This window comes from Pistacia vera, unplaced genomic scaffold (assembly GCF_008641045.1).
Source record: "Pistacia vera cultivar Batoury unplaced genomic scaffold, PisVer_v2 Contig62, whole genome shotgun sequence".
NCBI classification, from domain to species: Eukaryota; Viridiplantae; Streptophyta; class Magnoliopsida; order Sapindales; family Anacardiaceae; genus Pistacia; species Pistacia vera.
This window is the reverse complement of record NW_022196468.1, coordinates 376,636-390,415: the sequence shown is the minus strand read 5'-3', so window position 1 is coordinate 390,415 and position 13,780 is coordinate 376,636. Positions and strand designations below refer to the sequence as shown.

The 13,780-nt window shown below is 34.2% G+C and overlaps 1 protein-coding gene and 1 pseudogene across 1 annotated transcript; one reads left to right on the top strand and one right to left on the bottom strand.

Moving 5' to 3' along the window:
• Positions 1-1,209: 1,209 nt before the first annotated feature.
• Positions 1,210-4,190, bottom strand: LOC116110937 (annotated as a pseudogene).
• Positions 4,191-10,719: 6,529 nt separating this feature from the next.
• LOC116110936 (prostatic spermine-binding protein-like) lies at positions 10,720-13,251 on the top strand. The gene is made up of 4 exons (XM_031397156.1): positions 10,720-10,773; positions 12,112-12,258; positions 12,574-12,598; positions 13,094-13,251. Exons 1-4 carry the CDS (start codon positions 10,720-10,722, stop codon positions 13,249-13,251), a joined length of 384 nt encoding a protein of 127 aa, XP_031253016.1.
• Positions 13,252-13,780: the final 529 nt, after the last annotated feature.

Below are 13,780 nucleotides of genomic sequence, written 5' to 3'. Positions count from 1 at the left end.
AGATCCTCGGCTACGATCGTTAGAAGGAAACACCGTAGTGTAATACTAATAAACCCACATTAATATTCTAACAATCAACTAACACCAAGAGGGATTTTGTTGTTTCAAAACAAAACAAGTGGGACTTGTTCTAATTCTTTCTTAAAAAAATTAGTGAATGTTTGAGTCAGTAATCTGACAAGCAATAAAACAACAGACAGGACGATTTGGTCTCGTGAATATTGAAACGAAGCCCCGTTGTCATTGTGTCGACGACCTATCAATTATTTACATATGTTAAGTTAATATATTTGTTATATAGTTTCTGGATGCTTTCTTTTCATGTGACAAAATCTTTGTTTATAATTGAAAATTAGTGACTTGTGGTAATATTATTTTTTTAACTAAAGTGTCTAGTCCATTTAAACTATCTCGATTATTGCTAAAGGAAAATTATCCTACAATCATCATGCCACCCTTCAAATAAATTAAGACAAAAAACTATTTTACGTCCAATGAGAAATCAAACCTAAATGTATTCATAATTTTAGGTTGGGTTTTAAAAGTAAACAAAGGCAAATTTGCTTTAACAAAGCTCTTTTCACACCCTCAGGTGGACTGATTGATGCAACGAGTAATTTTATTTTTAAAAAATTATATAATCTTCAAAATTTTAATATATTACAAAATTCCCTAAAAAACATTCAATTAGTCCCTAAATTTTTATTTACAAAATACCCAAAAAATTCAATTAATCCCTAAACTTTTGACATATCTCCAAAACACCCTACAAAATTAATAACCTTATAATTTTAAATATTACAAAAAACCCACTAAGACCTAAACCGGCCCGGACCGGTCGACCGAGCTCTCAGTAGGATGGCTAGGCAAATGAGAAAATCAATCAAAATAAGAACATGCCATCAAATCATTAATCAGCTTTCTTCATGCTAATCTTCAAGTAGACTTCTATTTGATTTCAGACTGATTCAGCAATGTTTAAGAATCATTTTTATATTCTTAATATAAATGTAAGTAGTTTACAAGGTAAAAGCACAGCGTTGAATCTTTAACAGTGCTGCATGAAAAAAAAAAAAAAATTATACCCCATATGTACAAATCCAATCAACTCTCTCGTTCGAATATCCAGCTTGTATTTATCTATCCTATTTGCTGAGAACTCATACATCATTCATTTGTTAAAAAATCGTAGCGAAGAAACCATGAAAATCAAATTCCGCCAAAAGCAAAACAAAATTGAAGCCGGAACAGAAGAAAATTTAACCCCAGCACTTGGGTACTTAGTATCTCCATTGGTGCCCCATAACCGACAAAGTAGTTTGGCAAATGCTGTGAGTAAGTAGGAACACTCGCAGATTGTAGTCGATATCTTCCAACAAGCTTTTGTTCTTTTCCCACTTCCAGTGTCAAACTGTGAATTCCTCAACAGTTGAGAAGCTTGCACAATGGATAATTTCATTCGTCCAATAGAGCCTTGATAGCCGTTGGTGATATTTTCCAGAAATCTTTTGAACAGTTCTATATCTAAGAACTGAGTTCTACCAGGTTGCAGGCCCCAGTAGAGAAAACGACATTTGGCTCTGCCAGTCAGTATCAGCATATTCTGTGGGTTAGGGTCGCATAAGCCTTGTACATCCTCCACGCTGCAGCATATTAAAAACCTCATCAAGCGTAACAAATTGCAAAGATGCCAAAACTATGATATTAATGTAGGGAGTATCATTAGTGCATGTGAAATTCATGTCCTAAAGCTATGGAAGATGATTGAACAGGAACAGAATAAAGTTTTTAAGGGTATACTGGAGTAGAAAATGAGTTCAACAGAAAACAATATTAATTGGAATCCGCAAAGACATTCGTGCCAGAAACTGTCATCAATGTGACTGCAGTCCATGACACCCAAAAAACCATAGTAATACAATGTATAGGGCCTCATGTGGACTCTGGAAAACTTAACATGCGACCAAATGAAGCAATTTACTTAAATTGGGGACTACTATAATTTGCCTAGTATACAATAGATCTCATAAGACATGAATGTAGTCAGTTTTCTTATTTTACATTTCATTTCCTAATTAACAAACAAACCACCACAGATCTGGTTAACATGAATTAGTTTGCAGCATTGTAAAGACACTTACCTGACAAGAAGACCTCGAAAACGTACTTCACCCACCCCCACCCAATCTCAGTCATCAGGATTAGAAGCCGAAAGATAAACTTTGACAAATCGTGCACTTCTTTGAGTATGGAAAAGGCTCAAAAAGGGTGTGCCAATCAAAATCTGGCCTCAAGAGATCCTGCAATGCCAAGAAAGAAGTTCCGTTGAAGAAAGAAGCAGAAGAAAGAAGAATGAAGGAAGATAATGGAAAAATAAAGGCTCTCTTTTAATGTGTTATAATAAATGCATAGTAATTAAGGAATATGGAAGGATTGGGTTCTCTATTGGACCCACCAGTCCCCCCGCCGAAAGAGAACACAATGGAGTGAAAGGGTTATAAAGGGAAAGGATTTGTAGTAAATTTCTACATTTTAAATCCTCATTTCCTTTGTCCTCCTTCACTAAACCTTATTTAGCATACAATAAAGACAGCTATACCAACAATAATGATACCATGTAAATAGTACATACCCTAGTCAAATTATGTGCTCGGAGAAGCTCTGCTCTGATTTGTAGAATGTGCTTCTAGGGATATTGGTATGACAATACTCTTGTGGACTACATGGCAACCGATAGGCATCAAAGACCGTGTCTCAGAAGGAAATCCAGCTGGTGACATTGTATCCTGCAGCATGACTGGTGAGGCCAAGGCCAAGCCAAACGTCTTAAAGAGTTTGAAATCAGAAACTTATATGCCTTTTGGAAAATTTTGACAAACAAATGCCACAAGAATTGCCAGATGGACTCCTCCTAGGAACCCATTTAACTGCATTACAATAAGAATAACTTTCAATTCGCATTCAACAAAAAAAAAGTGTCTATAAAGTGCCTCAGTAGTGTGAAGCTTATAAGAATGTGACCAAGCACATTCTACTTACATTACCTACACTCCTCGCCTTTTGCCCATAATTGACACATCGCAGCACTGATTGGAATTTCTGGAACATATCAGTAAATAATGAGAGTAGAAAAACTGAAGTGTGGACAAGACGAAAACAAGGAAAAATGTTGAGAACCAATTAGAACAGTTTCAAACTGCAGTTGGTTATCAATCTACAATTACAATCAAATCAGTCATGCATTGCAAATTAAGGAAATTGTATGCATGCAGAGATTTAAAAACTACTCCAAGTCCGGAACAAGCTGAATAATACGGTGATTGCAAGTACCCAGACAAACTTTTCCAACTGGTTTCATCAATATCTTACAAAGAATGGATTGAGTACTCCACATCGGAATTCATGCCACACCAAGTTTACTCACCTCAATCCAACAGTGAAGGAAAATACACAAGAATTTAACGACTATAAAAAACATACTGCAATCCCATTACTAATCATGTAGTAATGATTAGTAGTATATGCGAGAAATTAGATTTATATAACATTAGCACAGCTAAAAATGCTGGAACCAATTGTGAGAATTTTCCCAATAACAAAGGTACTAGAATTACATCAGGAACAGAGGTACTTTAAGTGCGCATATGGAAGATAATCAAAAATCCATCAAATTTAACCGCATCAGAGGAACTTTCGCATCCTTCACACAGTGGATCTCGTAACTTCTGATCTGCTCTTAAGCATGTTGCGCAAAACAATGAAAAAATCCTCCTGTACAAATCAGGTTATCAAAATTCAAAACAAAGCTTTTCCACTTCGGGTGACAATGAAGATCAGTTAATAGATAAACTTACCGCCATTGTGGCAAAGTGGGGGCCAACACATAAAGCATCAATATCCGACTCTGAACCGTGAACCTGAAAAAAGGAAATGAAATCAGTTAACAAGACACAGAATTCACCAAGAAAACTTCCAAAAAATTAGAAAGTAAACTAGAACAAGCTAAAAACTTACACCAAGGCCATAGGAACCATATGTTAATATCGTTGCATGGTCTCTGCAATTTGCTCGTTAGGAACGTACGTTGCCAAGCAACCTTCTTGGCCATGACAACACTATCTGCAAAATTAAATCTTGAATTACTTGGTTTAGAACACTTACACCTTGATAGCAGACCCCAGATTAACCATGGTCCAAATTGCAAAAATCTAAATTCTAAACCTACATGAGAATAACGATAAAAACACCAAATTTCAAACAATTATTGTTAAATTAAACAAAAAAGAAAGGAAAGAAATCATAAAAGAACTGAAAGAAACTGTTTAAGCTTTTTATGACATATTCTCTTTTCTCCTCTCTTACCGGCACGAGTCCTTCATTTGCGATAACTAAACCAAACAGTAAAAACAAATAAATAATCATAAAAATGGTTTTCTCCAACTAAAAAAAAAAAGAAAAAGAAACCAAAGAAATTACCTGAAGAAGAGAGAGCGATCTCTGTCCATTTGAATAACAGAGAAGGATTCAAAGGAACTCCAAAAGGAGGAACAACAAAGAGCAAAGGATTATACGGAAGGAGCTTGATTAAAATTTGGGTTGGTAAGCCACTGGAGCTAGGGTTTAATGGGCGAAAGGAAAATCCACGAAATTAATTGATTGTTATTATAAGCATAAGCTGCCATACACAATGGTTTTTTCACAACAATTTTTAGTTTTTTGTGTTTTCAAAAACTTAATCAATTTTCGGAAATGAAAAAAATAACAAGTACTTGTTTCGTTTCTGCTTTTCTTTTCTCTGAACTCTCAAAAACGGCGTAAAAGAAAAGAGAGTACGAGACACAGAGAGAGGTGGACTGAAATTGTGGGAGATATTATAAAGCGTGGCAGGGGTGGTTAGTGACCGGACAGTGGCAAAAGCGCGTACCAGTTCTATAAATTTATTCTCGTGTTAAGAGCAGCCCAGCCACCCGACGTCTCCATCTCACCACTTTGAGTTTAGTTTACTATCGGCGAGGTTGCTCCGTACAGGTGGGCCGGTCTCCTTACGTGGCTACACAATTGGGTAGCTGGGAACAGATTTTTACTGTTAATGTTTGTTTTAAAGCTATTTTTGTAAAATAACAAAACAGTTATAACAGTGTCACCAAATATCATTAAAATGTTAACAAAATTAATTTCTAGCCGTTGATTTTTTACTGTTGTTTTGCAGTGAGTTGTCATATAAAATAGATGGTAATTAGTTACAAACCGTAAAATTTAAATCTGATCATTATCGTTATAAACTGGTTTAGGTTAAACCATTTCAAAGGCTAACACGAGTGATCGGGGAGGTGGTTAGGATTCTGAATCGTGGATTCAAAATATCAAAGTTTATAATAAAATATATACTTTATCTAACCAATACAATTAAAATGACACTTTAAAAAAATTACATAAAAAAAAACAAACAAATTATCAAAATTCAACTTATAACTTGGGTTTTTCAAACAATTTCTATTAACCCAATAAATTCAACTCATAAACTTTAAACTTTTTTAAATTTAAAAAGTTGACTCTATGTGGCTAGTGCTTGGAGTGGACGGATATGGTTCATGTTCCATAGTTTTGAGAATTATCAAGTATGTCGATCATTCAAATAATTAGATTTAGATTGATTTGCTAATATTTGGGTTTAGAATTAGAAATTGGGTTTAAAATTAATTTATTAATATTTGGTCGGATCGGTTATATCATGTAAGCCTACCATGGGGTTAGGTTTTATTATATAATATTTGTAATAGTAAAAAAACTAAAGAAAAAGATAAAGAGAGCAAGAGTAAAATACTCAATAAAAATACTCATTTCTTTATTTGAATGTAAAGTAATTCTTTATTTGAAACGAATCAGTAATCATATCTTATTTACTATTTGCATATTATTGTGTATATCCTAACAACGTATGACATCTAACAATTAATAAAATTAGCTCTAACAACATTATATGAACCAAGACAAAATTGCTTAAGCAAACTAGTTTTGATACCTTTGGACAAATAGAAGGCCGCCAAAAAGTGGGTATTCATTCCGATACCTTCATTTCTAAAGGAATCGAAACTGGAATCACATTTCTTGAAATTGGAAATTACATATCCTAACAACGATTCATCCGATTTGGGTATCCATAAAATTACAATTACCCCAAAAGTTTTTAAAATGAAAAAAAAAAAAACTCTTAAAAACTACAAACACCTCTACCTGCACTATTTAAAAAAAAAAAATACAAATGTTGATATAAAGGTAGATTCTCAAAGTCAAACAAACTTACTTTAAGGGGTGTGGTTGGGGGGTAATGTGAGATTATTAGAGTATGTGTCTCTATATTATTAATTACCACGTTTGGTGTCAAGTAAACAAGATTCCAGTAATCTTCAAAAGTAACTACTGTGGTAATATTTGAGGTAATCTGATTACTTCAATTTTCTAGGTATTCTAAGATTACCAGGGTAATCTTTTTTGTTACAATCTATCACTTATTAATAAATTTTTAGGACCATAATACCCTATTTTAAATTTTTACATGAATATAGCTTTTACTATTCACCCAAATTAAAAACTTTTTGGACAAAATTACCCTTGAATTCAAAACAAATGCAGCTCACCACCCCACCACCTACCGCCGGCGAAAGACCGAAAATGGTCGTTTGTGGCCGATATGGCAATTCTGATCAGATATGCGTAAACGACTAGATCAATGGTCGTCTAGCTAGCAAGGGCCATAAGGGCACGGAGGCCATTTCTGCCTTCGTGCGTCGTTGCTTGTCGATTGCGACGGCCTGTGGTGGCTGCCGACGATCGACAGTGACTGAGTTAGTGGGGCGCTTTGATTTTCCAAACTTTTATGGGGTTGTTTTGCTAAGTTTTAAATGCAAGGGGTTATATAATCAATATTTAATTAAATAACAATTTAGTAATTTAAATAACATACCCACCAATTATCCTGTCAACTAAACATATTAATAAACATACTCACCAATTAACCAAACATTTTCTAAAAGATTTCCAGTAATCTTCAAGGTTATCTAAATTTTCAGAACTCACATTCCCTAAACCAAACCCCCTAAATATATAAATAAATATAAATATAAATCACACTTTACTTTTACAAAAGTTTATTAACACCGTTCTCTTAATTTTATTTATATTAGTCCGATTTTAATTTCGGTTTTCTTATAGAAACCAAAACTCTATAATAACAATTCCAAAAATTTAAAATTAATACACACCGTGATGATCAATCCCGATGAAACCGAACCCAAACCTCGAATCCCGCCGTTTATGTTCCAATCGGTTTTTTAAACACCACTACCAAAAAGAACGGTTATTTTCCCTTCTTTTGTAACCTTTAAATATGATGTGACTAAGGGCCACGAACTTTCATTTCAACAGAAGGGGGCGAATTTCTACACAAATCAATTACTAGAATTTTTGTCTCTGTGGAATTCCTTGTCTTTGGGGTTGAAGTTAAACAAAATCTTTTACTCTTCTATAAACTCCCCAATCATTCAACAAATTTAAAGAAGAATCCGAGTTTCAAATTGAAGCATCACACACAAGTAGCTGAACCCATAACATGAAAGTGAATTTAAAGCATTTGAAGATAAGATGGAACATAAAGATAGGCATCCAGGGTAACTAAATGCCAAACAAAAGATGATTTATGAATGTGAAATGCAGAGTGAAGAGGCCTAAAATAATGCACTCTTCTTGTGATTCATAAAAGATTTTAAATGTTCATGAAATTGGCTGTACTGACCTGGAAAAAAGATCCCCCAACTTGTTAAAGCTTTTTCAAACACTTGCCCCAACTGTAGGCTGTGGTAATGTCTCAACCACTCAAAATGTAACTTCAAATTCAATCCCATTTCACCATTAATAATTCAACACAATGCAATTCGCCGTAATTCTTCATCTTATGAACCAGAAACCAGCTCATCCCCACGAAGAAACAAAATTAAAACCCAGAGAAAAATTCGATAAAAAAATCAAACCACTCATATAATTGAATAAAATCACCAATCAAGCTGTTAGATGCCTGCAAATTACACTGAATATATAATATACACATGAACTCTTTAAGGGGGGAAAAACTAAAATAAAAAAAAGAACTACATTTGTTTTTTTTTTTTTTTTTTCAAAGGTCAACCACAGAACAAGAAGAAATAACAGAGCATGGAGACTAAAAGAAAAGACTCGAACACAGTAACAAACGTCCACAACAAGTCATCAATGGAGAAATCGAACCATTGAAACTCTGATGCAAATTCACCCACTTGTGAAATAAGAAAAATCGAACTCAGGCCACCCGGAAAAACGACGGCGAAAAAGAAAATTCGAAGTCCGGCCACCGAAATATGACGCCGACCACTGCACACATATCTCTGGGTCTGGGAGTCTCTCTCTGAGATTTAAGGCCCTTCTAGCATTCACTACACGAACAATTATATTAGTGGGATATTTTTTTTGTCTGTGTTTTACGTTAATTTATTAAGTCCACGTGTTACAGGTGTTACAGCACGGATTGACTTGAATAATTAGTTGATGATTTATCTTGCAAGATTTAAAAATTAAAAAGTTTATAGATATTATAAATTAATTTTGAAAATTAATTAATATATGATATTTATAATTATAATAAGAAAGAACAAAACATGTGAAATTATTCGGCAATTGGGAGTTGGCATTTGGGGATTATTATTAGACAAGTTGGCAGTTGAACAAAACCTAAATCTTTGACGTTGAAACTGAATTAACGATGGGATTTTTTTTCTTTTTTTAATATCATGTTTAGTAATTTAACTAATATTCGGAGCTTAAAAATTAAAGATTTGGGTAAACCCTCTAGTGGCCTCTTATAACAAATGAGAAAAATCGAACTTAAAACCCCTTGAGTAATATACTCAAGAGTCTCTTATCGCTCATCTGACCATCTAAAGGTGGTTAATAATGTGAAAATTAATCATGCAAATATTTAATTATATTTGTATTGCATACTTTTGAAATATTATGATAACTTTTTTTTTTTTTGTAACCAATTGTGTCCGAACGCTTATGCGCACCTAATTTTAATCCTCGGGGACACTAATGTAACAACACACAAACATAGGACCACCTTAAATTGTGGATGCTTAGATGGAGGATCGAACCTGAAACCTATATTCAGTATAACCTGCACGCCGCGCAGCTGTCTGATGGTACTCTGTGCTTCCCATTTGCTATAGCCCCTTGGTTGTCATGGTGGAGAGACAAAGAAACCTTAAAGGGGGGGGCGGGATACAGTAACTAGAGTCCGTACCTGTTGTGGGCAATACGAGAATCTGTTGGGGCTTTTGACTACCGTTAATGTCGTAACCCTTTTTGGATAGACTTTTTTCACTTGGGAGGTTTATATGAGAAACCTTACCCATATTTGATATCATAAACATTTACATATATTAAACTGAGCCAATTGCATAATACTTTCAAGGAGAAAAGTCTTAATAACAACAAATACATGTCAACCAATCAATGAACACATTGTATTGGATTATGGACGATAACATTTTGTTATTGATGTAGTGTGTTCATTCAATACAAAGTTTTACCGATTATCATAAAGAGGTTTTTTGTACAAATATATATCAAAAATCATAACGGTAAAGAAAAGAGTTAACGATTTTTTTTTCAACCAATAATGGTTTAATGTAATTACACAGACTTTAAAATACTATTTACACCAAACTTATATTATGGGTAGCGAATAGAGACTAGTCCAGGTGTAGGCTTTGAAGGTCTTTTGTGGTTGAAGTTGAATTTTTGTGGTTAATAATGATCAATTTGACTTGGAGAGAGGGCTATTAAAACCTAATCGCTGATTGTCGGTGATTGGTGGGGTCGACAAGAGTAGGGTTTGAGAGGTTTTAGTGAGTGATGATCGGAAAGAATGATGATAGGTGAGGTCGTAACGATGTCAGAATCGGAAACGAATATAAATTTGGATAATAAAATGATTTTTAAAAGTTAATGGATGAAAAACATGTCATTAAATCATTTGGTTTGAGGAAAAAAGATTTCAACAAACCTCATTGGTCATACTGTTTTTGTATTGATGAAGTCAAAAATTTTGTCACCAGTCGGAGAAGTGAAAAAATTTCAAATAGTATTATCTATGAAATTTGACCTTAATTCATTAAGTTCCGCCGATAAATCTTGTATGCAAATAATTGTATTTATTTTATGTATTTGATGACGACCAAAAGAAACAAATTAAAAATATATTTGATATTTTTAAATAATAATGGTGATAATGCTTGGATTTTTAATGCTATTTTGATTAAATCCATTTCAGTGGGGGCGGCTCACCATTAGTGGCTCGTCATTGACGGGCTTGTAGTGTGCATTATATAAGTTTTTTGATTCTGTAAAGAAAATTTTTGTACAATATATATAAAATATATCAATTACGATAAATAAAAGATTAACTCTTTTTCATTTAATAATGTTTAATGAATTTTTTTAATCAACTTTAAAACATATTTATATTTAATTTATATTTTAGCAATAAACAAAAAATTATACTTGATTTAATTATTAAGCTTTGAAAAAAAAAAAAACCGATAAGATTTTTGATAATTGATATTGATTATGAATTTTACTGGAGAGTGGAGTTGCACAAACTCTAATTACTTAATTATTGACAATTGGATGGGGTTCAGTGAGTATTTTAAAGGGTTTTGTGATGATGATCAAGAAGAAAATGTGATATATGGGTCGTAACGATGTCATAATGAAAAACATATAAATTTAAAAATATATGAATTTTAAAAATTAATGAAAAAATGTCATTAAAATATATTTAGAAAAAAAAGTTTATTCTAATAAAAATCAATCATTCACAACCTAATGTAACAGCTCATTCATATACAATCACTTTCGTATTGATGAATCAAAATTTTGCACTCGGGCAAGTGAAAAAATTTGAATATATTATCTATGAAAAATGACTTTTTAATTCATTAAGTTTCGTCAATAAATCTTTCATATGCAAAAAATAATTTATTTATTACTGTATTACAATTTAAACTATATTTGATATGTTATTTCATGAGCCCCACATCCCCATTAGTGGACTCCGTCTTGGTGGCTTGAACTTTTATGTTTTACAATCTCATTTAGCCAATAAGGCAGTTGTTAGGTCCATAAAATTACATATATTAATTAATTAATCCAGTATAGGTGTTCGTGTCCCTTATCTAATCTTAAATCTTCCTCATTAAGGCTTTGAAATAGCTAAACCTGTCATATTCACCACCCTGAAAAAAACCAAATTTCCTTATATAAAAGGAGATATAAATCCCACGCAAGAGGGGGTGGGTGAGTCTAAAGCCTTCTTCCTTGACGAGCAATGACTACTACCCAACTTATATATATTTTTAATTGAATATTAGGATTGAGTGGATTACCTAAACCAATTGGGCCAACCATCCGGGCCTTGAACAAAACGGCGTAGTCCGAAAGAAAAAATAAATGGGCCAATTGAGAATATCGCGAAAATCAAAATCCTAACCCTAGTTCCTCAACCGCTCCAACGCACGTGAGAGGCAGCTGACTATGAAATCGAATAAAGAGAGCGCCGCAATGACTCATCACCACAAAAATACATATGTTTCATCTTAGCCGTCCAATATTTTGAAACGTCAGCAATCCGCGTGAACCCTGCGTTTCAACGGCTCAGATCACAGTTGCAGACACTACTGGTACAACGAACGAACAAGCTCCTATCCTCGCCTCTCTCCCCTGTTTTCCAAATTTTTCCTTGAAAAAATAAAAATTAATTTTTTTCGAGAGAAATTTGTGCAAGCTTTGAACATGGAAGAAGAGAGAAGAAAATTCAACCGGAAATGAAGAAGGGAAGATATAATTCTCTGAGTGAAGGAAGCGAAGAAGAGACGGAGACTGAGACAAAAGATGGGTGAGAGGAAGAAGAGACGGAGATAACGATGACGACGAAGATGACGACGATGACGGACGACGACGACGACGAAGATGAAGAGGAAGTAGATGATGATGATGAAGTGCAGGTTTGCACTCAACTAGTGGACGCCGGTTCATTCAGCTGATGATGAGGAAGACGATGAAGATGACGACGATGACGACGAGGATGATGACGGTGACGGAGACGATGACGACGATGACGACGACGACGACGAGAATAACGACGAGGACGAGGACGGTGGAGAAGAGGTAAAAAAATCTCCCTTAATTTTGTGCTCAGTCTATGCTTAGTTTATTTTTTTATTTAGTAATATTTCTGAGTATTTTGCCTGTGGAAATATACAGATCGCTTGTTATCCTTATTTGTGGTAAATATGAAAAATAAATTGACGGATCTCTAGTTTGTACGTGTTGTACTTTTAGATCTGTTCTTTTGTTCCGTTTGTATGAATCATGAGATTTAGTAAGAAATATGATCAGATCTAAGGAATACTTTGTTCTTTTGATGATCTGTAAAATAACAGTTTTTTTGTTCAATTTTGTTGTTTTAATCTTTGTAAACAGTATCCTGGTGTGTGTCTGTCTCAAGGTGAAAGCCCAGCTGCTTGATTTGAATTTGATTTTTTTTTTGGGTTATGCACATAGTTGCAGGGTTTGGGTGTATAAATTGGATGGACAATTTTATTACCTAAAATCTTTAGGCTTTAGGTGTAGTTTATTTAAAGACATTGGGCTCCTTCATATTTTCTTTTACCTTCTGTAAAGGTGGAGCGGTTGTCTGTTCATGCTATTTAATGATTTGGGTCTGAAGGCTTTTTATTCTATCATTGTTATTGACATTAAAAGTCGTTTTTCCATGTGAAATTTACTGTGAAATCAGATTTATATCAAAGAAATTTTCAATTTTATTTTCTCATTATTTTTATACATGTCCCTTGTATTTTGTGTATATGATTGATTCTGTCCTCTTCCTTTAGTGTCATTTTACGTTATATCTGTATGTAGGAGGATCTAGGAACCGAATACCCGTCCGGCCAGTTGGTCGTCTGAAGACGAGGAAGATGCCAGTGATTTCGAACCGTAGAGAACGGTGACGATGAAGAAATCAATGAAGAGGAAGACGACGAAGATGACGACGGAAGGTTGAGGCTCCACCTAAAAGGAAAAGAACAGAGGGATGATTCAGACGACGACGACGATGATGATGGTGGAGAGGATGATGAGAGACCATCCAAGCGATAGGGCGGGCCCCGTCTTGGTTTGAGGATGACCATTGACATATAGGTCAATCTCTCTACCTTATCTTAAATCCATCCTTTCTGTAGAAAGAAGGATAGGATGATTGTGTTTTTCGATCCTGTATTATCATCCTGATTACTATTTTAGGTTATATGTTTCATTTGGGTAATGCATAGTTTATGTTGCGGTGTGTTGTGAAAAAACTATCTGAAACAGTTGGTTTAGAATTTGTGTAAGTTATGATCCTTAGATAAGTGTAGACCTTCAAAACTTTCATCTGTTAGGGTTTACTGCAGATTTTAGATAGGGTCCTGTATTACTTTAACTCTTGTTGTCCTTTACTGATATTCTAAATGGTTGGTGCCTTGGGATTGTCAAATTTCAATCTTCATTAAAAAAATAAACTATGAGTTTTATCACTTCAATTGGGCAAAGCTATGGGATTATCATGGACACACCCATAAATTTTGTTTAGCCTGGCCTCGGGGGCGGACTGGGTTTTGGTCTCCAAGCTTGGACTGATGTTTGAGCC